The sequence below is a fragment of the Austrofundulus limnaeus genome, unplaced genomic scaffold, assembly GCF_001266775.1.
Source record: "Austrofundulus limnaeus strain Quisiro unplaced genomic scaffold, Austrofundulus_limnaeus-1.0 Scaffold10, whole genome shotgun sequence".
NCBI lineage: Eukaryota > Metazoa > Chordata > Actinopteri > Cyprinodontiformes > Rivulidae > Austrofundulus > Austrofundulus limnaeus.
The window spans coordinates 2566861-2593293 of record NW_013952412.1 but is presented as its reverse complement, the minus strand read 5'-3'; the positions used below and the strand labels follow the sequence as shown (position 1 = coordinate 2593293).

The 26433-nt window shown below is 41.5% G+C and overlaps 2 protein-coding genes across 3 annotated transcripts in view; one reads left to right on the top strand and one right to left on the bottom strand.

The window, feature by feature from the left end:
• Positions 1-262: 262 nt before the first annotated feature.
• Positions 263-16786, top strand: cenpf (centromere protein F). Of its 2 annotated transcripts, none has more exons than XM_014001811.1 (38): positions 263-318; positions 805-975; positions 1101-1226; positions 1417-1487; positions 1577-1710; positions 1786-1877; positions 1955-2225; positions 2324-2526; positions 2652-2777; positions 2888-3016; positions 3767-3889; positions 4009-4144; positions 4222-4351; positions 4437-4716; positions 4817-5023; positions 5259-5467; positions 5551-5680; positions 6308-6556; positions 6644-7177; positions 7312-7485; positions 7620-8482; positions 8568-8746; positions 8829-8919; positions 9013-9139; positions 9848-9950; positions 10025-10275; positions 10355-10463; positions 10549-10754; positions 11387-11605; positions 11696-11839; positions 12078-12267; positions 12354-12451; positions 13202-13243; positions 13323-14408; positions 14488-14614; positions 14725-15387; positions 15488-15597; positions 16146-16786. In XM_014001811.1, the coding sequence occupies exons 2-38, from the start codon at positions 814-816 to the stop codon at positions 16296-16298; spliced, it is 8247 nt and encodes a 2748-aa protein (XP_013857265.1). In that variant the 5' UTR covers positions 263-318; positions 805-813; the 3' UTR covers positions 16299-16786. The 2 variants fall into 2 exon arrangements, with proteins under 2 accessions (XP_013857265.1, XP_013857264.1); XM_014001810.1 differs by having other exon boundaries at positions 14722-15387.
• Positions 16787-22020: 5234 nt separating this feature from the next.
• The window catches only part of kcnk2a (potassium channel, subfamily K, member 2a), a 9164-nt gene continuing 4751 nt past the window's right edge, over positions 22021-26433 (bottom strand). The window contains exons 6-9 of the mRNA XM_014001809.1: positions 26007-26167; positions 24212-24398; positions 24000-24139; positions 22021-22476 (exon numbers count right to left, since the gene is read on the bottom strand). Coding sequence (XP_013857263.1) covers positions 22147-22476; positions 24000-24139; positions 24212-24398; positions 26007-26167 — 818 coding nt within the window. The 3' untranslated portion in view covers positions 22021-22146. The remainder of the gene's footprint in view (positions 22477-23999; positions 24140-24211; positions 24399-26006; positions 26168-26433) is intronic.

The window sequence follows — 26433 nt, the reverse complement described above, 5'->3', positions numbered from 1 at the left end:
GATTCACAAACAATGACAATAAATTAGAATTTTAAATACTAAAAATATATTGTAATTACTGAAAAACTGCATGAAAATAAAAAAAAAATTAGTAGCATTTACCAATTTCCGCCACATGATGGCGCTAARTATTCTCTGCACCAAAAGACAACGTAGAGGAAGAAGAAGGAGTGAACCAATCAGATACATCGGAGTTTCGACGTCATTTAAACTATCCAATAGGCCTCGAGCTGATSGAATCAGCGTTTCATCCGTTGGAATTTGAATTTCATTAGAGAACCCAAACAGTTGCTGAAAGAAGCGTCGCTCGCGCTCAACGTAAGTGGAGTTTTATTTTAATTTCGCACAAATAGTTTCTCTACTTTTATTATTAGGATATTTATTGATTTCTAGCGCAATTTAGTTTTTAGCTTCTGATTGGATTCAGATAAAATATGAAGCCGTATCGGTGATGTTCCCGTTTAAAGTGCACTCCACGCGACAAAAAATAAATAGAAACTGTAGCTGAAGGAATTTCCTTTGAATTAATGTTCACTCTAAATCTACTTTGTTTTACTTAATACTTCGGATGTTTGTTTGGTAGTTGGTTATTTGCATTTTTTTGTATGATTATCTACGGTGTTAATGTAACTCGTCTCTGCTCGCTATTCATTAAACCTGACATCCGGGCAACTAACAAGTAATAATAAATTACACTTCCTGCAAACTGCATCTGTTATGCACGGTTCTTGGTGTGTGATTATTGAAAGTACTTGTGTTTAATGTGGTTTAATACCGGAGTCTGTTGTGGATGTGTTGAATCAGGTTTCGACCATGAGCTGGGCGGTGGAGGAGTGGAAGGATGGACTTCCGGGGAAGGCCCTGCAGAAGATCCAGGAGATGGAGGTCCAGCTGGACAAGCTGAAGAAGGAGAGGACGCAGAAACAGTTTCAGCTGGATTCCTTAGAAAGCGCCTTACAGAAACAAAAACAGAAGGTCAGCGTGATTTGTCCAAAAACAAACTGTGTTACAGCTGAAAATTGAGTCACAGACTGTTTGGACAACATGAAGAAAATCCTATGTTTCTTTTTTCTTTTCTTTTCTTTTTTTTTTATTCTCAGGTTGACAGTGAACGCACAGAAACCTCAGCTTTGAAAAGAGAGAATCAGTCCTTGGTAGAATCGTGCGATTCTCTGGAGAAAGCTCGTCAAAAGGCTGTTCACGATCTCGGTGTCAAAGAACAGCAGGTCAGTTTCTGACAGGAAGTAGAAATGAAATGCAGTTCATACTGCTGTTAGACATGGTACAGTCATAATTGTAATCATCCTTGCTCATCTAAAGAAAAACAAAGAGAACATCGGTACTGTCCAAAAATTTGGGATTACGTTTATCTTTGAACTTGCTGTCATCTTAACTGGATGATTTTCCCCATCAAAGGTGAATTATCTGGAGGGTCAGCTGAATTCATGCAGGAAAACGATTGAGCGACTGGAGCAGGAGCTGAAGAAGTGAGTTGTTTTCCCCCTCATATTTGGGAAAGACTTGGAGGGTGGCGGGGAGTCCTGAATATCATTTGAGGCTTTAACATTTCCCTCAGGTACAAAAATGAGATGGATCGTTCTCAGCTCGGCGGCTCCTCATCGTTGTCCTCCTCCTCCTCTGAGCTGCAGTCCTTCACTCCACAGAAGACCTTTGCCACACCAGCCCCTGTCCCCACACACAGACACCAGGGTATTTCAGATTGTTTATGTTTGCTGTGGTTTGTTTTCATCGTGTTTCAAACCAAACCATGTTTGTGTTTCGCAGATAACCGACTAGAGGAGCTGCAGGAGAAATACAACCAAGAAGTGGAAGACAGAAAGAGGCTGGAGACGGAACTCAAAGTCTTGCAGGTCAAAGTGAGTAAAGTAGATGTTTATTTAATGTTCTTTTACTTTATGGGAGTTGTAACAAATATTTTTATTTATTTTTCCAGATGTTGAGTCAGTCGTCCGTCAGCTCCGTGAGCCACAAAGACATCGCAGCTCGCCAAGCCGGCTCGTCCATATTCCCGTGGCAGCAGCAGGATCACAGTGCCCGTGCTCCGGATGGGACGGAGACGCCTCTGAAGAGACGAGGGGCGTCTCTGTGGGAGTCTCACGAGGAGACCCCGATTAAACCCGGACAGAGGGTGAGCTCGTCCCGAACGGTTCAGAGTCCCGGTGGGTCCTCCCAGCAGCTGGAGCAGCTGAAGACTCTTAACCAAGGTGGGACCACCGCTTGCTTTGATAATACTGAACTGGCCCAGCTTTCTTCTTTAAGCTCTTGGGGATAAATGAAAAATATTTTGTGTGTAATATCTCAGAGCTGCGCACCCGTGTGTCAGAGCTGGAGAGAAATCTGTCCAATCAGGAGAAGGAAATTCGTAATCAAGCCTCCAAACTGCAGGAGCTACAAACTCATCTGAACCAGGCTCGTAAAGACCTCGCAGAGCGGGACAGAGACCTGGCCAGGGCGGGTCATGAACTGAGTCAAGCTGCAGACAAACACCAGCAGCTGGAGGCCAAGGTACCACAGCACTTATTTTTTATATTTCTTCAGATCTGCTTGGTTACACGACCTAAACTGGGGACAGATGATGGGTAAAAAAGTGATGGAGAGTTGAACAGGATATTGATCTGGATTGTTGTCAGAGTTCATCGCTTGAGCAGAAGCTGAAACGGGTCACAGAGGAGATGAACTGTCAGAGGCACAACGCAGAGAGCTGCAGACAAGCCCTGGAGCAGAAACTCAAGGATCAGGAAAGAAACAGTCAGAAGGTGAAACAACATGGCCTCCATGATGTCTCAGCGTTTGGCTGTCTTTAGCTTTTAAAAGTTACAGAGGATGGATTATTTTATTAGGATGACAATAAAGGATCTTTCTGCAGGAGCTGGCCCAGCTGCAGAGCTCCCATCAGGCTTTGGATCAGCAGCTCAACCAGACCAGAACCAAGATGACACAAGAGATCCAACAGTCCAAAAAAGACTACAATGTGCTTCAGGCTGATCTGGACAAGGTAGTTTTATAAAACTGTTTTTTTTTTATCTCTCTTTATAACAGGATGTCTGCAGGGTTTAAAAGTATTAAAATGTAGGAACTGAAATGAGCAAAATTAAGGTCATTAAATGGAATAAACATCATCTGACAAGGTATTGATTATTTTAAACAATATGTTTTTCCCCGTCTCCTAAATTTCCCATCACTACCTACAACAATGAAATCAGTTTTTGTCTTGAGTTAAGGTTAAATAACAAATACTGTATTTATTCATGTATATTACTAGAAATAAAGATCATCTATAAAGTGTGTGTGGTAGTATTATACACGGGTTATTGATTAGATTTTTTATGCTTTTTTAAAAAAAAATGATCGTATTATACTCAAGATCATACTATACATGAGTAAATACAATAGTTATTTATATGTCAGTGTTTTTATTGAGGCAAAGCAGTAACTATGTATCCAGTAACTAATACACTTACTAAAGTTAAGTAAGAAAATAACACTAATTTATTACTTTGAGTTACCCCAACTGAAGTTCAAGAGGTTTCTGCTACAGTTGCAGATTGCAGTCATGTTGGTATTAAATAATGTGATAATATAATATTAGGTAATATTGTGCTTTTAAAAAGGTATTAAATTGAACTTAAGAATTTCTGTATACGATTCCTACCTGACTACAGTGATGTCTTTAGGTGCCAAGAGCAAATTAAGTAGACGATTCTGGTATATTTGTTTAAATTTGTGTCACTTTTCTTGTTTATAGATGAGCCTCCAGAAAGCTCAGATAGAGAAGGAGTCGGAGGAGCAGAAACAGAAGCTGCTGCGGTCAGAACAAAGTCTGCAGGTCAGCCAGAACAAAGAGCAAGACCTTTGCAAGAAAATGGAAGTGAGTTCAAACCTTTTTTTTTTTTTTTCTGAAATAATTTCTAATAACTTCTTTTTGTTGCTAATGAAGGTGTATTTAGCTTTAAGCTGACAAGTTGCTACGTGTCATCTTGCCTTCAGGAGCTGCAGAAAGAGAAGAACTGTGTGACGGCTGAGTTGGACCGGAGCAGCAGGAGCTTAGCTCAGCTGCAAGAAGAGAAACGAAACTCGGAACAGGTCCTCAAACGCACCCAGGGACTGCTGGAGGATCTGAAAGGTACGCTGGTGTTGGCAGCAGCAGGATTTTATGTTAACGTTGTCACAGTACTGATGAGTTGTCATTTGGTTCTTCAGTAAAATCAGAAGGACAGGCTGAGGAGCTGAAGAGACTTCAGTCCAAACTGGAGCAGCAGACTCAAGTTTCAGTGCAGGAGCAGGAACACTTAAAGAAAACACTCTCTGATGCTGAGGCCAGAAATGACAAGTAGGAGACCTTTTAGGGGTTTTAACAGAAAAAATAAATAAATAAATAAGCATTTTGTAATTGTGATGTTAAATATTATTTTCAGATCTCAGAATGAACTCCAGAAGCAGAAACAAGAGGCAGAGAGGCTGAACAATAAGCTGGCGTTTCTCGAGAAGGAGAGCCAGGAGCTGAACTCCAAACTGAGTGTGAGTCAGGACGAGTGTGAGGCTCTGAAACAGGAACATCGAGCTCTGCTGGAGTGGAAGCAAGGAAAGGAAACTTTAATAAACCAAACAGAAGCTGTGCAAAAAGAGCTCACTGACAAAATTAGCAGCTTGGAGAATGATGTCAGCGTGCTGAGTGAGGCTAAGRATGAACTCCAGGTGAGTGTGAAAGTGCTCAGTTTGCTGTTCTACACTAAGAGTAAAAACCCCTCAGTTTAACCCTCAGTCTAAATGCGTTGGTCTTTATTTCCCCCCACAGAATAAGACCCTKTGTGTCGAGGGGGAAAACGCCCGTCTGTCTGCTCACATCGATGCTTTGAAAGGAGAATTGCTGAATAAGAGCACAGAGCTGGAGGAGAAGGAGCATGAGTACGAGAAGCTGCAGCTGCAGTTTTCTGAAGCCGGTCAGAAACACAACAAAGACCTGGAGAACGCTGGAATTCAACTGGCTCAGCTTGAAGCACAGGTGATCTTTTTTCCCTGATAACATTTGTTAGACTCTAATATATTYAGTTAAATCTTAGAAGCTGTTATGAATAGAACTGAAAACTGCTTGTTACTTTTTTATGCTGTTCTATCTTCTTACTACATAAAAACAGATGCTGCTCATTCTTGAATCTTCACTKTAATAACAGGATTTAAAACAGGAAGTAGCGTCTTCAAGCAGTCTGCAGTAGTTGAGTTGTGTTGTCCTTACACAGGTGAAAGACCTGGAGTCACGGCTGCAGAGGGAAGCTGCTCGAGCAGAGCTTGCTGAGAGGACAAACGTGGAGCTGCAGGAGGAGCATCGAGCAGCCTGTGACCTGGTGCGCTCCAAAGACCAGCTGCTGGAGCTGGGCCTGGCCGAGGTCAGCCAGCTGAAGGAGAGCCTGGCACAGTCCACAGCACGGCAGGAGGAGCAGAGCGCCAGGTGGGAGGAGGACCTTTCAGAGCAGAGGAGGACGACTCAGATTTCTCTGGTTAACAAGTGGAACCTGATTTCTCGTGTTTCAGGCTGGTAGAGGAGAAGGCAGATCTGCTGAAGCAGTGTGAGCAGAGAGTTTCAGAAAAAACGGAGGAGCTCGAGCACATCAGGCTGCAGATGGAGGAGGTCCAGCAGGAGCTGCTGCTCTCCAAAAACCAGGTCTGTTCTGCTTATTTTCAACCACGTAGGAACCTTTTCACATCGATTGATTGATTGATTGATTGATTGATTGAACACACTTTTAAAGCTTAGTAAATTCCCATACAGTATTTACTTGTTATATTTAAGGACAAGAAACCCCTAAAACAAATAAATCTAAACATCTGATTTGGATCCAGTTAGACCTGTCACAATAACAAATTTTACTGGACGATAAATTGTCTCAAAAATTATTGAGATAAACGCAGTTTAAACAAATATAATGATATAACCCCTGTTTACGGAAGTTTACATTAAAATTAACGTAGAATAAAAAGAAAAAACAGCTGTCTGCAATCCCAAGGTGTCAGAAAACTGAAGACGCTCCTCTGACTGAAWGCCTGTTCACGGACTCTCATGCTACAGAGGCTAGGAGAGCATGTGCCTGACAAATACCTGACACTGGAGTTCACTTCTCTGTGCTAAGATGTAAAAAAGAGGAAGACACAAATAAAACAAAAAAGCAGGCAAATGAAAATTGTCTTCATTTAAATTTATCTTCCTCAGTTTAATTTCTCATATGATTAATTGATTTGTTGTTTATTGTGACAGGCCTAGATCCAGTTTGATTCTCTGCTGGTGTTTCAGATCAGCTCCACAGAGCAGTTCCTGAAGGTCCAGGAGCAGCTGGGAGCCGAGCTGCAGAAACAAAACAATGCCATGTCGCAGAAAGAAGAGGAACTCAGAAAGCTCTGCGAGCAGACATCAGAGGAGCTGAGGGACCAGAGGAGCCAGGCGGAGGAGCAGCGCAGACAGGCTGCAGTTCAAATCGTGGAGGTGGAGATGCAAAAATCTGAGCTGGAAACTAAAGTTCAAGACCTGAAGAAAGAAGCAGAGGTAAAATATCCCCAGGTTTTAATTTGGTTTGTTTCATATTTTAAATCTAAACTATTTCTCACAAATGATGAATGTGTTCTTGGTCAGATCCTGCTGGAGCAGATTTCTTCCTTGGAGGAACGAGAAGCTGCGAACAGAAGAGCAGCAGAGGAGCTCCCAGTCCTGAAAAACGATCTGGATGTGGCCAATCGATCCCTCGAGCAGCTTAACGATGCTCTCTCCTCTGCCAATGAAACTAAGAGCAACCTGGAGAACATCCTGGCTGAGAAACTGAAGCTGATCTCTGCGCTGGAGACAGAAATCCTGGACCTCACTGAGAAGATGAGGGACGAGTCGGAGAGCCGCAGAGCAGAGATTCACGACTTGATGAACAAAGAGAAGCAGCTCAAAGAGCAGCTGGAGATGTCTCAGAAATCAGCGGCTGCTGCCAAAACCGAGTTGTCTTCTCGTCGGGAGGAGATCAGAACCATGAAGTCCACCATCGCTGCTGCTTCCCGTGGCTTGGAGGAGCGAGACGGTGCCATAAAGAGTCTGAAAGAGAAGCTGAATAAAAGTGAGGCTGAGCAGGTCAAAGCTTCAGATCTGCTGAAGGAGAAGATTGCTGCCATGAACAAAATCAAGGTTGGTTATYAGCTTTTGAGTTATCATTTAAGTTTTATTTTTCTACAACCTTACATGATGCCTGAGCTTGTTTTTTGTTTTACTACATCGTTCAGTAGGCTTTTTTTTTCTACGTAATTGTTTATTGAATAAAGGTGCAGATGGAGATGCTGCAGATGGACCTGGAGGACAACGAGACGGCTATAAGCTCCGCTGACAGTCAGGTGGACGAGCTTAAGAAGACCGTAGCGTCATTAGAGGCCGAGCTCACTCAGAACCAGACCCAGATGTCTGARCTGGAGGCCAGGCTGGAGGAAAGTAAAGCTCAGGTCAGCTTACTGATGGATTTTTATCACATGATGCATTTATTGCACAGAGCATATCCTCTTCATCTGTCGTTTAAAACAAAAGTGCAGTTCAGGACACGGCCACAAAGATATTGAAATTTAATTACTGTTTTCAGGTCTCTGTCTTGGAAATCCGCTTGGACGAGGTCCAGTCCCAGAACTCCCTGCTGGAGTCCAAATACGTCACAGCCAAGGAGGAGCTGCTGGAGCGGAGCTGTGAAATCACTCGCCTGGAGGAGGACACGGTCCGACGGCAGCAGGTGGAAGAAAGCGTCGCCCTGCTGGAGTCTAAAGTCGCTCAGCTGGAGGATGAAAACACCAAGCTGGAGGCGACGCTCAGGCAGCTGGTCCAGGAGAAAGACCACCGTCTGAACGAGTTACTGCAGGAGAAAAACCACCTGGAGGTTTCTCTGAAACAACTGATGGAGGACCAACAGCGAGCGGACTCTGAAAACCTTCGAGGGAAAGAGGAGAAGGAAGAGCTGGAGGTCCGAGTGGGCAAACTAACCGAGGAGATCAAACAGCTGCAGACTCGCTTAGACGAGGAAAAACTGGAAACCGAAGCGAGGATTGTTCAGATGTCGTTAGAACGGCACCAGGCTGAAACTGCTTTGAACTTGATCAGGGAAGAGAAATCCAACCTGGTTGTTATTTTAAGTGGGATAAAGGAGGAGAAACAACAGCTTCAGGATAAATTTGACATCTTAGCTGCAGAATTAAAACAGGAAACTGAGGAGAAAGTTCAGCTGGAATGTGGCTACGCTCGGGTCTCTGAAGAAAACAAGAGACTTGAGTTCAGTTTGAGCCAGCTGGCTGAGGAGAAGCAGCAGCTGCAGGCCAGCAGAGAGGAGATCTCTTCTCTCAGAGAGGAGAACGAGTGCATCCAGCGCTCTCTGCTGTCTTCAGAGGAAGAACGCCAGAACCTGAAGGAACAGCTTGAGACGGCGGAGAGGAGGAGTGACGAGCAGAACAGAGACAGGTGTTTTTTCTTTCGTTCAAATATTCAGCGTGTTGTTTTTATTTTTACAGCTGCAGAACTCACTGCTTTGACCTCGTTCTTTCAGGAACCACCAGTTTGAGGCRGAGCAGGCGGAGCTTCACCAGAAGCTCACGGTCCTGCAGACAGAGCTGACCGAACTCAAAGAGCAGTACCGTTCACTGGTCCAACAAGTGGCCCAGCAGCACAGCCTGATCCAGGAGCTCTCAGAACCACAGGACTGTCCTGAAGGCACTGAAATCCACGGTGAGGATCGGCTGGTTGATTTTACTCTCAGTTTCACCCCAAATGATCTGTTATCTCTAATTATCTGCACTCGTTTCTCCAGATGAGGCAGAACCTGATGCTGGCGCCAACTCCTCTCCTCCAGAAAACGAACAGCGAATCGTGTCTGAAATGAAGCCGGACGAGGCTGAGAGGTGCCGTGTTTCACTGTTTACACCTGAATAATTTAGGTTTTTATTTATCATTGAGTAAAAAAGAGACACCCCCCCCCCCCCCTGTTCCGACAGTGAGGCAGAGCTGAAGTTCCAGGTGGAAAACTCTGAGACAGGAATGATCCAGAACCAGATGGAAGAGGAGAATGAGGCGTGTCAACACGATGTAGAGGAAATGAGAAGCGACACGGAGAACCAGCAGGTAGAGACCCTCCAACACTTGGTGTGTTGTCGGTACGATTCTAAGTCATTTCCATTAGGCCAGATTCTTGGAACCAGCCCTTATTCTAGTACCTACTTCGTTGTGGTTCCAAGCGGTCCCAGTCGACACCAAAATGCGACATCAGAACACTGTTCATCACTGATTGGCTAGGGGGTGGAGTCACTGCTTGGGTCTGAACTGCCTTTACAACATCAACTCTTCGAGGCGTCATTTTTTCAACTGTAGTAGTGACATTAGTCATGTTTCCATCCAATTTTAATTCGAATTTTTAAAATTTCATAACTTTTTCGGCAAATGTGTTTCTATCTCTTATTTTGCGCATTAACTCTTTTTTTGAAAAACCCAAAAACCACCTCCACCCAAAACACACCCACTGGAACTGGACTGGAACGTCAATGGAAAAGCACCTGAACAGACCCGTACYRACACTACAYTAAGTGGCATTAGTGGAAAAGGGGCAAGTCTTCCTATAAGTTCAGTTTAAAGCTGCAGTAGGTGTATTTTTTACATATATTTGKAAAACTGTCACTATGTCCTGACAGCAGAATATGAGATTAGGGAGGACCTAAGCTGCTGTTTTAATTTTAAACTGATGCTGCAGCTCGGGTTTCTCCGCAACAAGTATTTATCTTTGTGTATAAACCAAATAAATGTAGCTAATTTGTTTTATTTTTTCATCTATTAAAGGTTTCTGAAGAYGACTGCAGTCCCAGAGATGATGTCCTAAATGAGCCTGAACTCTGTGATTCCTCCTCCGTTCAGAGTGAGAAGAAAAACTTGAAACCAATCGGTAAATAGTTGGTGTTTGTTTTCCTCGTGACTTACATTTCTACAACGCTGGTTAAACGCACATCTGTCTTTCAGAAAACGAGACACAAGAAGACTTCGACTCACTCAAGGAAATTGTCTCAAATCAAGAAACGGAGCTGGAGGCCCTGCGCTCYGAGTGTGACCTGCTGAACTCTGAGCTTCAGCTGAGGAAAGAGTTGACCGCCGACCTGGAAGTCCAAATCCACAACCTGGAGCAGAAAGCTCAGGCTTCGGAGGCGGCGGCGCTTGGTGCAGCACATCAGCTGAGCGCCGCTGTGGAGGCAAAGAAAAGCCTTTCTGATGAGGTAGAAGGACAAAATGGTGTCGTCTCTGCAGTGCTGAAATTATCTTTTCAAATAGTTTTAATGTTTTGCTCTTGTTCAGGTGGCTCAGTTGTTGGAAGAGAAGGAGACGTTAACTCTGCAGCTGCAGACGTCTAAATGTCAGCTAACCGATGTCATGGAGATGCTGGAGGGACTTGAAATGGCCAAAGGTTGCCCCCCCCACAAAAATCAAGCATTAAGTTATATTTGTGCTTTATTTTATAAATTGATGATCTGTTTAACTTGGTTTTGTAGGCGGGTGGGATGAAAAGTTCCTCCAGCAGGAGAGCGAGTTAAAGAGGGTTCGYTCAGAGAAGGCCAATCTTGAGCAGCACATCCTGGGAATGGAGTCTGAGCTGGAGACCATGCAGCTGCAGAGCATCGGCCTGAAGGAGGAGATGGAGGCACAGAAGAGGACAAGTTCAGGCTTGGAACAACAGATAGAAACCCTGCTGACAGAGGTAACCACTTTTATAATTTACTGTGTTAAATCAGCATGTTTATATTTTAAATGCTACATTTATAATGTATCGAAGAGATCATAATGAGGGTATTATGAGTAGGGGCCACCAGGGGGCGCTAGGACACTCTTAGACAAAAAAAAAAGCAAAAATTACCCTGAATAAATGTTTTTCGATCATTATTTTAAAATGAAATTTATAACATCATAATGAAATGTTATTTAAGAGAGCTCTGGAGGTTTAATGTCTTTTTGTTCTGTTAATGCCAGTTTGTTAAAAAGTAGTTTTTTTTTTGTGGGAATATAAACAGTGTTTAAAACATAAGTTAATAAAGTTCTTATGCTAACTGAATAAAATAATTATTAAACAGTGAATAAAAGTGAGAAACATTCTAAAAGTTTGTTTCTGTACATACTGTATTTCGTTGCATGGTGAGTTTGCAAAGAGGGGTTTCCTGCCAGAAGGTAATGTTGTTTGGGTGGTCAGGGCATGGAAAAGCGTGAACCCCTGGATTATAATACATAAGCTAACAGACCTAGCGTCAAAAATGTAAAAAAAAAAAAAAAAATACTCGGCTTTGTAAGCTTTACAAGCAGTGAGACCAACTAATAATTGATTTATTTTCACTGGAGACGAGCCAGCTGAGAGCTGAACTTGTGACCTGCACCGAGGACAGAGATGAGTTGAGCCAGGCTTTGTGCCAGTGGAGAGAGAAGGTCCACAGTTTGGAGGAGACTAACGGTGACACCAGAAGCCTGATATCCATCCTGGAGGATGACATCAGAGCAGGGAGGAAGGAGTATGAAGCCCTGCAGAGCAGCATGGAGAAACTGAACACAGAGAAGATTCAGGTACTGAAACATGTGCTCTTTGTTTTGATGGTGAACTGTTTTAGGTTTGGGTTTTATTTTTATTTCTTTGTTTTTGCTTTTTGTACGAAGCTGTTGGAGCAAGTCAAAGCACTGGAGCAGGTGGTTTCTCACCTAAGTGGCGAAAAAGAAGAGCTGCTCGGTCGTCTTGATCAGATAAAAGAAGATCACACATCAGCCAATCAGAACACAGAGTCCATGGTCGGCAAGATACAGGTCAGCAGGACGCTCGTCGTGACAAGTTACAGCTGGGTTTTTGTTGGGAGATGAGATTTCTTTTGCTTTTTAGGCACATCTTTGGTGCTTTATTTAGAATCAAGACTAAATGTTTGTCAAATAACCTGTAACTAAAGTAAAACTTAAACATTATTTAAAACCAGGAAAWAAGGAACGTGTGTAAGCGCCACCATCAGAGTATAAAGAGTTTTAATTCAACTTTTCCTCTTCATTCAAGGCTTTGAAGGGAGACGTGTGCAGCCTTTCCCAGTCTCTGGAGGCCTCGCTGCTGGAAAAAGGAGAGATAGCCTCTCGTTTGAATTCCACTCAGGACGAAGTCCAGCAGATGAGGACCGGCATCGAGAAGCTTCAGGTCCGCATCGAGTCCGACGAGAGGAAGAAAAAGAAGATGGGGGAACTGCTCAAAGGTAACTCTACCCTCAGCTGGGAACGAAGCGAAGCTGCTGCGTTTTGTTCGAGGCGGTGGTGTGACCGTGGCTTCTTGTTTCTGCAGCTGCGCAGAGGAAGTTTGACTCGCTGCAGGATCGGCTCGATGCCCTGCAACGAGAGAAGGACGACGTGGAGCAAAGCCTGGAGACGGCTGTGCTGCAGGTATTCAACTTTTGATATTTCTTTTTGTTTTGTTTTTTGCAGGGTYCCTGCAGATCCTTAAAAGCCTTTAAAAGGCATTGAATTCTTCAATCCAAAAAACAAGGCCTTAATTAGCCTTAAAATGTCTTAAATCAATCTTTCAGAAGCCTTAAAAATATTAACACATTGTAAATAAGATGACTGTAATTCATCTCAAATATTAAAATAATTGGTAACGTCTATATTTTTAAATATTTACATGCAGACATTCTCCTTTGACATCACTTCCTGTTATTTAGATGCAAATATCTCAACAACTGTCCATCTGAGCACTGTGAAATTTGTTTTGTAATGTGTTAATAATGTCATTTCAAAAATGCATTCACTGTTCTTACAAATTTTGAAATCACATTCACTTAAGGTTTCCTCTACAGCAAGTAAGGGTTAAAACCCCACTGTGGGTCCTAAAACACCAAATTTGGGGTCTTTAAATTGACTGATAAGAGTGTTGTCGCTATATTTGACAAAAAAGCAGTTAGATCTGGATAAAAACAATTGGTCTATTATCAATATTAGAATACTTCAACCAAAAATACTTTGATTCATGAGTTTCTGCCACAGATTTATTTATTTATTGTCATTTTTGTGTTTATATGAAATTGGTCTTAAATTTAATTTCAGTTGGCATTAAAAAGTCTTAAATTGAACTTGCTTTAAACTGTAGGAACCCTGTTTTTAACTGGCAGCTTATTTTAATGTTGTTTTCCTCAGGCTGAAACTGCCAGAGCTGAGCTGGAGGAGGAGAGGCAAAAGGTACAGTTTTTATATTTTGTTTTTATTTTTGAACCCGTTAGGTTTGTTCTTTAACCCTGCCTCCTCTCTGGTCTTCCAGGTGGAAGAAGAGAAGAAAGAGCTCAAGGAGAAACTGACTGAACTCTCTGCTGCTCTGGACAACCTGAGATCTGTGAAAGCACATCTGGAGAGAGAGCTGGAAGCCAAACAGAGGGAGATAGACGAGCTGAAGGCAGCTAAGGATGAGCTGGAGACGGGACTGGAGAAGGCAGAGGTGGCTAGGAGAGAAGAGGAGGAGAGGCAGAACCAGAGGGTGGATGAACTGCAGAGAGGACTGAGAGAAGAAGCTGAGAGACGAGTGAACGACCTCCAGACGCAGCTGGAAGCCTGTCAGCAGAGGGAGGCTTTACTGAGTTCAAAATGTGCCGAAACTGAAGAGGAAAACACAAAGATGCAGTCTGTGTTGTTAGAGTTGGAGACGGAGAGAGAAAAGCTGCTGAGTTCACTGCAGGAGTGGCAGATGAACGGAGAGAGGTTTCGCTCTCAGGGAGAAGAACTGGAAAAGGACAGAAACAGCCTAAAGACGCACATCGAGTCACTGCAAGAAGAAACAACGGCTCTTAAAACACTTGTTCAGGTCAAAGAGGAAGAGAAGCTCGCTTTAGAAAAGGAGGCAGATCAGAGCCGAGCTTCACTTCAGTCCATCTCAAATCTCACTGCAGAGAAGGAACAGTTAGAAGAAACGAACCAACGGCTGGTTGAAGAGAAGCAGAAACTGCAGCTGAGCCTGTCCACAGTGGAGGAAGAGAGAGAGAACATGAGCTGCGCTCTGGAAGCCACGAAACAAGAGAAGGACCGCTTGGATCAGGAGAGACGTGTGTTAGAAGAAGAGAAACAGAACCTGCAAGAAACGCTCTCTTCATTAAAGCAGGCGAAAGAACAAACCGAGCAGGAGAAGCTGAGGGTAGAGGCTGAAAAGGGAGAGTTGCTGTCTTCCTTTTCTGCGATGGAAGAAGAGAAGAACAACTTGTCTTCAGCTGTTTCTCTGCTGGAAGAAGAGAAGCAGCAGATGAAAGAGGAGAACGAGAAGATTGCAGAAGAGCAAGAGCTTCTTCAGCAGACAGCAGAATGTCTGAAGAAGGAAGCAGAAACTCACAAACAGACCGTCTCACAGCTCAGAGAGCAGGTAAACAAGTGTTTCCCTTCAACAGGAGGATTCTTTGATTGGTGCCTGATGTTCACTTCTCTCCATCCATGTCTTTCAGGTGTCGGAGCTGACGTCTCGCTCAGCTCGTTTGTCCAAAGAGAGAGACTCTGCTCTGAGCAAAATGAGTCTGTGGATGAAGACGTGCAAACAGCTGGAGCAGGAGAGGATGATGTTAAACAGCTCAGGTGGGAAACTTTTTAAAATTTATTTTGTATTGAGAGTTCGAGGGTAACGTTTGCAAGACCTCTTTGTTAAAAGAGTTTTAGTTTGATCTCTGTTCTTTGTGTTTCAGAAGAAGCAAAACCTGAAAACGTTCAAACTGAAGAGCTGGCGCAGCTGATGATGGAGGCAGAGCAGAGGAAGAAAGAAGTAGAAGAGTTGACGGCTGCCCTGCAGAAGAAACGAACCGAGGCTGAAGAAAGACTGAAAGAAACTCAGCAGAAAGACGAAGAGGTGGAGGAGCTCCGAGACGCCCTGGCCCAAAAGAAAACAGAGCTGGAGGAGAGGAAGAAGGAGCTGGACGAAGCAAACCAACTGGCTGAGGAGAGAAGCAGAGAGGCAGACGAGAGCGTGGAAAAATACTGCAGCCTGCTGATTAAAGTGCACAAGCTGGAGGAGATCAACGAGGGGCTGAAAATACGACTGGAGCAGTTTACTGCAACCCGCCGTGCTAACGAAGCTAACGACAACCGCCGGCGTTCATCCAGGAAGTCTTCCAGCAAACGGCAGGAAGCAGAAAAGGACGACAACGCGGAGAACCTGGTTCCCTCAGCGGCTCAGGGGGCGTCGCCCGGGAAGCGAGGCCGCAGTGAGGTCAGTGACGAGGGCAGCGCCCAGGAGGTCCTGCACAACCTGACCAAGAAGCTGAAGGCCAGCRCCATGACCACGCCCAAAACAAGAGGGGAACAGGAAGAGGAAGAGTTCAGACCAGAGGGTCTCCCTGAGCTGGTGCAGAGAGGTTGGTCAGCCTGCAGCCTCTCAGTGTTACAGTGTCGTAAACTGATGAACCGTCCTGCTGTACTGAAGAAAAAATCACTGAACTGCTCTGTTCCCTCCAGGCTTCGCTGATATCCCTGTGGGGGAGGCCAGCCCCTTCATCATGAGGAGGACCACAGCGCGGCGCTGCAGTCCTCGCCTGGCTGCCCGCCACCCTCTGCCYGACAGCAAGGTGAGCACCCATCCACACTTAGAGACAACTTCACAGCACATCCACTGAAGAGACGACTGGTTTCATCAGCATGGAGTTGAACAGACTTTAACTGATCATCGGATTAAACTCGAATGAAGTCGAGSAGAGTTTGAGCTGCTTAAATACGATTAGTTCAGAAGCTGCACACACAAGTGATTTTACCTGTAGAAAGGTAAATCTAAAAAATAACTGTTTTTGTTTCTTTATTTAGTGTAGTTTGTCAGTTTTGCCTTGAAGAAATCATCTTTTATTTATGTTTCTACCAATGTGAGCAGCTGTTCCAGCTGCATGAACTAATCCTAGTAAAGTTGTTTTATTTCTGACAGCTGCCTCAGACTGTATGAGGGTAATGCTTTTAGTTTCCTCATACATCAGCAGGAGGTCTGGTCTCACCTACTGTTTCAGGTCAAAGATCAAAAGAGGGGAAAATGTTTCTGAAGCTCCGCCTCTTCAGCCTCACTCATTTACTTCTGAGAAATATTTATTTGTTTTAATTTGGTGTTCTGTCTTTTTATGTTGACCKTCAGGTTTTGGGGTCCGTCCCTTTCCAGAGCCCATCGACAGACCGCTCCGACAYGAGGGGTCTCTCCCCTCACAACAAGGAGAAACTTTCACAGAACGAGTCGAAGCAGCAAGTTTTAAAAGAAACGACACAAGAAGAGAATTGTCGCGTTCAGTAGATCACATTAATATCATCTAATTTACTCCACAGAATAGAATCCTGGCACTAGTTTTTATAAAAAAAAAATTTATAAACACTTTCTGATTTTTAGATTTTCTGATGTCTTATTATAAACCAGATGTGTTTACTTTTTTTAGAGATCGTTTCTGTTTTCCTACWGCCTAATTATGGTACTCTCTTATTTTATGTCTGTCAATTTCATTTCTTTTTTGTTCTTTCTGCTGTAGAAAAGATTTGCTAAATGTTACTGTTGTGTAACAAATCACTAGACAGGCAGATAACACATCTGTAGATTTACTGCCTTTTTTCTTGCTTTTATCTTTTTGATTTTTTTTTTTAGTCAGTATAAAACTTGAAGTTTTTTCCCTCTGTTTCAAGCATCTGTGGTCATTTAGCATTTAGGCAAATATAAAATTTGCTGATAATTGTAAATATTTTGCATATTTTTTTATTTTTTACTAAACTTTTGTTTTTTACTGCATTAAATTGTCTGGTCTCTTTGTCATAAAACACGTATAGTTTACACAGTAACACTGGGTCGCCACAGGGTGGAGAATCTGAGCTTCGCCCAGGAAAAATGTCTGAGGAGGAAAATTACGAAGTTGAGAATAAAGTAGAGTTTTCTGTCTGCAGAGCGAGTACCAGTACTTTAAATACTACTATATTTTTATAGGATTCATCAGACTGGGAGTAAAAAATGAAAAACTTGTCAACTACTAACTGAAGAACCTTCATTTGAACTCAGGCGACTGTATTTGAAGGTGCAAATCATTAATTACACAATGATTTCTCAAAGATGGTATAAAAAATGAAATATTTACGCAGGACTTTAAAAATCTAATAACTATTTTAGACTGAATTCATGTTTTGGATTTGAGATGGTTCCCTAAATAAAACTCAAGTTTATTATGTTTTCTTTTGCTGCAGTATATTTGGACATTGTTTTTAATAAATGACCTGTAATAATAAGGCTCTAAACTGAAGGTCTGTGTGCCAAATCGGGCTCTTGTTAACATTTTATCTGGCCTCATACTTTAAATGAGAAATAGTTTGATGGTTTCTTATTTTGTTAATGTATTTAGCACATTCTTGTCATAACATAAAGTACTGGATTTTTAATGAGTTTTCTTCTTTTTTTTYCCACATTTGCTGGATTGTGGATGGTAGAGTGTAAGGCATAAGAAAAGAATACTAATGAGTCTAAAAAAAAATCATTATTAGGTTATGCATGTTCTAAATGCTATAAAACATAATTAGGAAAAGTATATAGAAAAAATTTAACCCTTTTTCAATAAAGATTTACAGAAACTGGTCCTTGACTTGGACAAAGTTTCTGAATTTTGGCCTTGTGTARCTTGGTTTGACACTCCTGGGTTAGAGGGATATCTAAGTTACGAGCATAATTTTAGTTTTACGTTTTTAAAAAGGAACCCGACKATATAAACCCATCCACATCTAGGCTGTAGGAAAATGTTTCTCCTCTCGGACACATGTCCTACCTTTTTGGTCAAGTGGTTCCAGGTTTGTCAGGTCGGCACAGAACAATCTGAGCAGCAGGAGGAACAGTTTTCAGTCTAATCGTTTATTGTTGCAACTCTTCAGGCCCTGAAGGTTTTCCACATTTGTTTTGAGTGATTCGACCCCCTGCAGGACAAACCGCACCAGAGGAACAAAAGCTGATGTAAATGTCAGAAATGATTAGCAGGTTTTTATTTCTGTGTGAACCTGAGGAACTCTTGCTTTAGATCGATAACATCGATGTTCTTTTTTTTGAACGTTAGAGGTATTGATGTGACCTTTTAACCTCCTGTTCTGCTAAGACCTCCCTGAGACCTTTAAACGTTCATCCGTTTGTCGTTGGAGGATGAATGTGATCACAGAGGAGGGACAGCGAGCTTTATACGTTCACCTGGTGGGCTCACACACCTGCACTCTCCTGTGTGTGTGCTCTGCAGGAGGGTTATGTGGAGGTTATGGGAACAGAGATGAGACAGTYGTGCTCTGGTGTCTCTGGCTGGAGCTGTTATCGGAAGCTGCAGTGCCAGAACCAACTCTGGCCCAGGACATGGGGAAACCAGGAGATGGGTTTGCTGAGCCTTGTTTTCACTGGCACTGACACTCGAGTGTGTGTGTGTGTGTGTGTGTGTCTGTCTGTACATCTGACAGACTGATTGACTGTCCACCGTCCACCCACCCCTGCTGTATGCATGATTTGTCCCATTCTTCACCCAGCAGCCCTGTGTAAGCCGGAGGGTCACAGACAGGAAGTGGTTATGAAGTGAAGTACAGTTTCAGCCACAGACGTGGCTGTTCTGTTTATACAAATCTCACACTTTGGTGGAAATGTTAATTTCTTTTCTTAATTTAAACGTCACGATCCGGTCACAGCTAATAAAAGTACAAGTTTTTTTTTCTTTCRGTGAGTAGAATCTGGTGGTACGCCAGTGTACTGTAACTGTAAGTGTTGATTCTAGTCTGTACTTCCTGCTTTCATAACTTCACCTCACGCTTCATCAGACCTGCAGCCCACAGGCCGCTCACACTCATCAGACCCCTCTGTGGTCCGGGAACTTTAAACACTAATAATAACACAGCAGATCAGCTGCTTTGATCTGACAGAGAAAGAACACCATAAATTAAATATACAGACTTTAATAGGACATAAACCTAAAATCCACTGAATCTTGTTTTGAAAGGGGCATACACTAAATTGCCAAAAGTTTTTGCTCACCCATCCAAATGACTGTGCACCAGTGCACAAAGCAAGGTCCATAAAGACAGGAATGGCAGGGTCTTGTGTGAATGAACTTGACTGTCCTGACCTCAACCTGATAGAACACCTTTGGGATGAATTAGAGCAGAGACTGAGAGCCAGGCCTTCTGTCCAACATCAGTGACCTCACAAATGTGCTTCTGGTCAAAAATCCCCATAAACACACTCCTAAACCTTGTCMTTTTGTTGTGCAACTGGAGTCTCTAATAGTGCAGAAAAGTTTAAATATCATGAATTCCTGTAGGTTCTTTACTGTAAGTTGGCCCTTAGGCTTACTGTAAAAGAAAAACATTTTTCTGTTGCTTTTATTCAGAACAAACCAACTGAATAATTTAAATGTGAAAAGGAAGGATTTAAAAGCATGATATGTCTACTTTACTGTGTTGTTGTGGGTCTGAATATGATTGATTTTGTCTAATTTAACTCCTCAATATAAGTTAGGAGACTTGGTTTGCTGCAGCTGATGGGACTCGTGTCAACTTGTGCGTTAAGGTTTTTTTTTCTCATCACAGCGTAAAACTTGGCTCAAACCGGCCAGCTGGGACCGTAAAAATACAGAGAAACTTTAGGTTGTTTTTATTTGTAGAGAATACAGATGGTCCTGCTTTAATACGCATGATAAGAAAATCTGATTTCTCTCAAGTGTGTTTCTGTACGTATTAATGAACACAACAATTGTGAGATTTATGACCCCTTTAAACTGCATTTAAACCCTTTAGAGCTCTGTCAGTTTCACAWTAAATACTAGATTACATCCTTATAATTAGACATGCAGTTTCCTCAGTGACCTAAATGAACCATTAACAAAGAAAAGGGCTGTTTAAGACAATAACGATTCTTAAAAATATATTTGTAAATCTTTGACATGTTTATGTTTGAGAAGATAAATAAAACTGTATTTATGAAATAGTTGTGATATACAGTCACATTTGTATGATTGCAATCTTATATAGCCCAAAGTTAGGGAAATTTGTGTTTGGTATATTATTTCTCTGTTATAGCAATGCTTCAAAACAAGAGTCAACAGCAAAACAAATTGATTGGCAGAGGAAATTTGGCAAWTTTTTTCACGTGCACAACCCACATACTCARCTCTACTGCTCATCCCACAAATGCATGTTCCTTACAAATGTGGCACCATTTAAAAGTGAAATTACAGACTTTCCAACAKTACAAGATTGATTGCCAAGAAGCGTTGTTACAATAAAGAACTAATSTACCAAACASAAATWWACWCACTTTTTGTGTTWAGTATATGARGTGACCAGAACTCTAATATTTTCTGACTAGTCAGCAATAATAATCTTGTTTATAAAAGTTTGATGGTTTTACATCATGTGATTTGCATTGGATTAGATTAGATTAGACCTTTATTGTCATTGTACAGAGCACAATGATTACAGTTCAGAACACTCATTCAGAAGAACACAGAACATAACAATCACAGGAGAACAGGTGCCCTGGTTCATGCAGCCACTGACCCTGCACAGAGCAAGGATCATCTTCATGAAGACATCATGAGGAGGCGCAACCCTCAACAGAAAAACTAAAAACCACACTAATAAACACGTCTTCATCAGAGCTGAGACAATAAGTGTCATAGACAACATTCATTCAGTTCGGTCTAAAATATTCCTATTCATGGTGAAAAACCTAAACTTTAAAAATGTGAAAGTGACAACATGTTGCCAAAGACAGTGGTATTACATTGTAATAAAGAAAGACTTTATTAGGTTTATATGTTGTGGTAGAAATTATAATCAAGACAAAAACAACAACAAAAAAGTGATTTTTAGTGATTTTATTCCATTTTTTTATTTAAAAWAATTGCCAGCAGAATTGCAGGGATGTGGCAGAAAATAACCCACCTTAAGCAAAGGTTTTTACTCAGGTAGAGCTCATGGAAGAGGAGATGAGGTCTTGTCAGAGATCAGTATGACCTAACATCAACATCTGTTGCAACTAATGAAGACGTAACAAAAACAGGCTCACAGGCGAAGCGCTGACAAACAATCTGAAGAAAAGCTTCAAGACAGTTTGTGCTTTTCTGTCAGTAGAAGCATGAGTGCATCATGCTGGTTGTCACTGGTGTGTTGCAGGTTCAATTCAATTAGATACTCTAAACTGTTGTTGTGTAAAAGTGTGAACGATTGTTTTGGTTTTTGTCCTGTGGTGGACCTCTACCTCGACCCTGCTGCTCCCCGTGACCCTGAACAGGAACAAGTAGCTGAAGGAAATGGATGTAAAAATCAAAAACTGGCACAATATAACTGTTCAGTTTTGTATTACAGTTCTCCAGTGTTTAAAGCACGTTTGAGGCACTGCCACGTTTAAGTCTCTGTTCCTAAATGTACGCAGAATTCAAGGCACGTTTGAAAAAWACGTCTCATCTTTACAGACGAGCTGAATCTGAAACTGTTATGATGCTGTASAAAATAATGAGACTGAAAGCAGCAGGACGTTAACGTGGATCACGATGATCACATTCATTACTCAGTTCTAAGCGTTGACTGAAAATCTGCTGAGGGTCTAAAAATAAGGAACAATCCTGGTCTGACACGTCTACAATAAGTTTTACTTCCTGTTGGCAACAAAGAGTTGAACGAAGTGAACCAGCAGCTCGTACAATCAGAACCGTCATTTAGAAGGAGATGAGACTTCTGCTTTTTTATAACACAATATAAATGGAAGGTTTCCACAACTTTTTTTATAGCAAAATTTATCTTAAAAATCTGAAAACAAACATTATTGTAAAGGTTGTGTATTTTACTTTAATCTTTGTTGCGTTTTTATAAACAGGAGTTTGTTCCAGAGATTCTCTCCACCAGAGGAACTGTTACATTTCTGACATCATGACATACGTTGGGTTTCTTTTCTAACTTCCCAAATACTATAAATCTAGACCTGCTTGTACGGTCCCTTCAGGTTCTTCAGGCTCTTTGTTTTGTTTGCGGGACAAGAAGAGAACAGATCCAAGACATTGACCTCTTGTTTCCATWAAGAAGAGTGAAAATGACTTCACTTCAGTCACAAAGTGCAGCTCATCTCTTTTTGACGTATAAATAAAAGCCGTTCATRTTTTTGTAAAGAGGTCCCCTCTTTCAGGGTCCAGGCCATTCATGAGCAGCCCTCCGTTCCTGACCAGCGGTGTGGTCAGGTCCAGCAGGCCGCTCTCCTTCTCGTTCCTCTCCCGTTCGTCGGTGAAGTTGACCGACATGGTCCTCTTGGGCAGCGTGAGCTCAGGCGCTGAGCTGAATCCCAGCTCTGAGGACAGTTTGCGTTTGATCGAAGCGGCTCGYTGGAACCGATCGTAGATCTCCACGCTGACGCGACGCCGTGTTTCTTTGAACTCTGCGGAAACATTAGCCGTCCACTCTGCTGCGTGGGCTCGGATCTCCCCCACCTGCAACAGAGACGGAGACAGAAGGTTTAGCTGCTTTACTTTCTGTAAATCTAAAAATAAAAACACAATTCCAGATTAAACGGAAGATCCACATAAATCTGAAACTTCAATTTAAATAAACTGAAAACAGTGGTGGGCAGAGCTAACAAAAATTTAGCTTTGGTAACCCATGATACGCTAACTAAAACTAAAGCTTTGCAAACGCTAAATCTGCATGTAAAGATATTCCAGAAGCTAACGATAAACAGCTAATTGCTGAGATTACTGTCAATTATTCTGCGTCACATTCATCTTCCAGTTGAAGACTGGTGGGACTGACACAAACCTGTTTATGCTAGCTTGTTCGTTAGCTGTTAGCGGACTTAAAATTGGCAAAACCTAATTTAGTGGAAGCTAATTGATCTGCTAATAGTTCGAGAAGNTTGACCAAAGTGCTTCACAAGGTAAATACAATCAAGCCATAAAATCAGTACAAAACACAAATTACAGTAAAAGAAAGTAAAAAAAGATATATAAGGTGCTTCACAAGGTAAAACAAATACAATCAAGCCATAAAAACCAGTACTAGTTAAAAACACAAATTACAATAAAAGAAAGTAAAAAAAGATATATAAGATGCTAATAAATCTTTTTTAAAATCTAAGTTTATTTGTATCAGTGAACATTATGGTGCAAAAACAAACAAATGCACTGCTTATCATCTGATAAACAATAATTAAGAAATTAAGTGTGGATTATCTGATTTAGTTAATGTCGTTAAATAGTTCTCCATGCAGGAAATGTACAAAAATCTTAACTAGGTTAATTAAAAAAGGTTACTTATTTCTAAAACACACCACCAAGGCTGACGACTTAAATACAAGCTGGTGTTTCCAAGCTGCTGAGGTTATCACAGCTGGACTTCAACGAGATCCAACATCAGCTCAGCTGCAGACGAAGCCTGGTAACATTCATTTAATCCTGTTTGACTAATGCAAACTGTGTCCTGTCATTGTGTTCGCTGAAGTTTAAAAAGATGTTTGGCTGCGAGGAACCAGCTGAAATAAATCGAGTCATGTTTATTCACACTCTCAGGTGAAATCCAATTATCAGATGGCAACAGCTCCATCTTTCTGAAGGAGAAACTCAAGATTAAGGGCTTTTTAAAAATAGTGACAAAAACTTTCACATGTTCCTCTGTAAAAAAAACGAATACTAAATTAATTTGTACAAGATGTGGTATCACTAATATATCTTAAGTTTTAACTAGAAAGTGTGGCCAGTCCTGGTCCTCGCGGGCTGCTGTCCTGCATGTTTTATTGTTTCTCTGCTCCAGAACACCTGATTTGAATGAATGGGTGATTACCAGGCTTCTACAGAAGTTTAAAATATTATTCAGTCACTAAACCAGGTGTGTTGGAGCAGAGAAACAAGTAAAACATGCAGGATGGCAACCCTCCAGGACCAGGATTGCCCACCCCCTGAACTACAAACTTCCCCACAAGCTGCAAAACAATTAAAGCAGCAGATAAAAACTAACACACCTCTTCTTTTGTCCTTCTGGAGATGACTCTAAGCCAGTCTCCGATCATGCTGAGGATAGCTGCAAAGTAGGCCAGACCCACCAGAATCCAGAACCAGACCACTGGTTTGTAATAGTCCAGATACTGTATGTCCGAGCCACCTGGACACAGGCACAGAGATGAGACACAATGCATAAAAAACACATGCAGGTGTTAAGAGGTGTTCTATTCACCTGCCACAAAGTCTCCAAAACCAATCGTAGTCAAGGTGATGACGACAAAGTAAAGGGACTCGAGCGCCGACCAGCCCTCGATGTGTTTGAAGATGGCTGCTGGAAGAGCCACGAACAGCAAGCAGCCGAAGAGAACAAAGAGCAGCGTGGAGATGACCCGAATCTTTGTCTGACTGATGTCCCAGCGCTGCGGGAGAAACAACAACACGGGCTTTTATTTTGAAAAATGAAGTCATTAACAGACTAATAATTATACAGCTCTATACAGTGATGGATTTTTCTTTTTCAGTTGACAATATATTGATTGGAGACTTTTAGCCTTCTGGCTCCTCATCCATTTTTTAAAATTATTTATTTTAGCTTTGGCTGCTTTTAGACAATTATTTAGCTACCTGAAAGTGTTACACACTTTTCTGCAGCAATTTTATGCTACAAATATGTACTTTCTCTTACAGTTTCTGGTTCTTATTAAGTTTTTCTTTTTAGCTAAAGCATCTTAAATGAGCATAAGTAAGGTGTACATTTTAGGACATCCTCAAACATCAGATAAAATGATGCCTCAGATGTCAGACCATAGAGAGAAAAAGCATCATGTTTCATTGAAAAYCCCATTAGACCTCTGACTAAACAGCATCAGACTAAAAGGTCTAACTGTGAAAATTAGCCATGTAAAATATTAAGTTAAAAAATACAAGATTGTACTCTGAATCTTCTCAAACTAAATAAAATAATCTGCCAGTGCAGTATGTCAAAATCATTTTGAAAAACTTCTTAAAAAACATTTTTCAGGCTAAAAAGAATATTAATTTAACACATTCTGCTCTTGGTTCCTATCTCAGTCTTAAAACAAGATCAAAAATAAGTTTTTGCTGGAAATAAAGTTATAAAACTTGGTTAGTTGGACGACTTGAAGTGTCTCAGGGAGTTTGAGGACTTTTCTTCATTCCTTTTTCATTTTAAAATCAGATATTTAAAAACAGGTGGTTATTCATATTTTGGTTRATGTGGTCAAACACAATCCACACAGAATAACAAAGCTTTGTTTTAAATCATAGTTACCAACAATGAATCCCTAAAGAGCAAACTGTTCTGAACTACATCTGCAGATGTGTCACATTTTCTGCTCTTCCTATTTAAAACCACAAAAGTTAATTATTGTTGACYCAGCCTTTAAAAAGCTGACCACACACAGTTTTTATTTTAATTATCTGTTCTGGGATCTGCAGGTTTGTTTCTAGCAGGAAACTGTCTGAACGTCTGTCTCGGCAAAGATAAATACGACATCAAAAACATCCTGAGTACTTTTAATTTGAATGAGTTTAAACCAGTTAATTTGTTTAGTTTGACTTCTGTAGTCAGCTTTAATCTAGCTGGAAGCTGCGTTTGCTTTCTTCTTCTTCTTTCTTGCTCTGGGTAAGATACCCTGTCAGCGTCTATAAAAAGTGACTCAGCCTGCAGGCTTTCCTGTCCTTTCAAACCGTTATTAACTTATCAGCTTGTAGCCATGACTTATTGCTCTTGTGGCAGCGTACCATTAAATCATGGTTACGCAGTAATAATTTTCCCACTGCTGTCAGCCGGAGCTGAGGTGAAGAGGCGACATAACAAAGCCAAAATAAAAGAGCACCTCCTCTGAGGAGTTATTCTTTTAGATTTATTCTCAGTTCCTGCTGTATTTACAGTATATTATAATTCATCAGATTACATGTTTTATTTAGTGTACTGAGCATTAACTTGTTGATGTATTTTATTTAYAGACCTGTGTTAGCATCTGCAGGTTTTATTACAAACTCACCACAAACATTTTCTCCACTTTGGCAATGCCTTTACCAAAGATGGTGCCCAGCTGATCTCCCACACCAGCCAAGAGGAAACCGAACAGAGGTATTCCCAGCAGAGCGTAAATGATACAGAATATTCTTCCACCTTCAGTGTGTGGAGACGTGTTCCCAAAACCTGCAGAGACCAAATACATGAGCAAAAATACACACATATAATGGATTTAATTAAAAAGAAATATGTCAGCTGTTTCCACTCAACTGAACTGAGTAAAGTACATTTATTTTACATTGACTTTAAGAAATGTAAAGTTAACGTAAAGTAAATGTGACCTTAACTCAATTAAATTGAATGGAAAAAGTTTGTACTTAAATCTGTTCTTTACAAGAGTAATTATTTTTCACTCAACTTTTCTTTACATTTTCACACAATTATCTTTACTT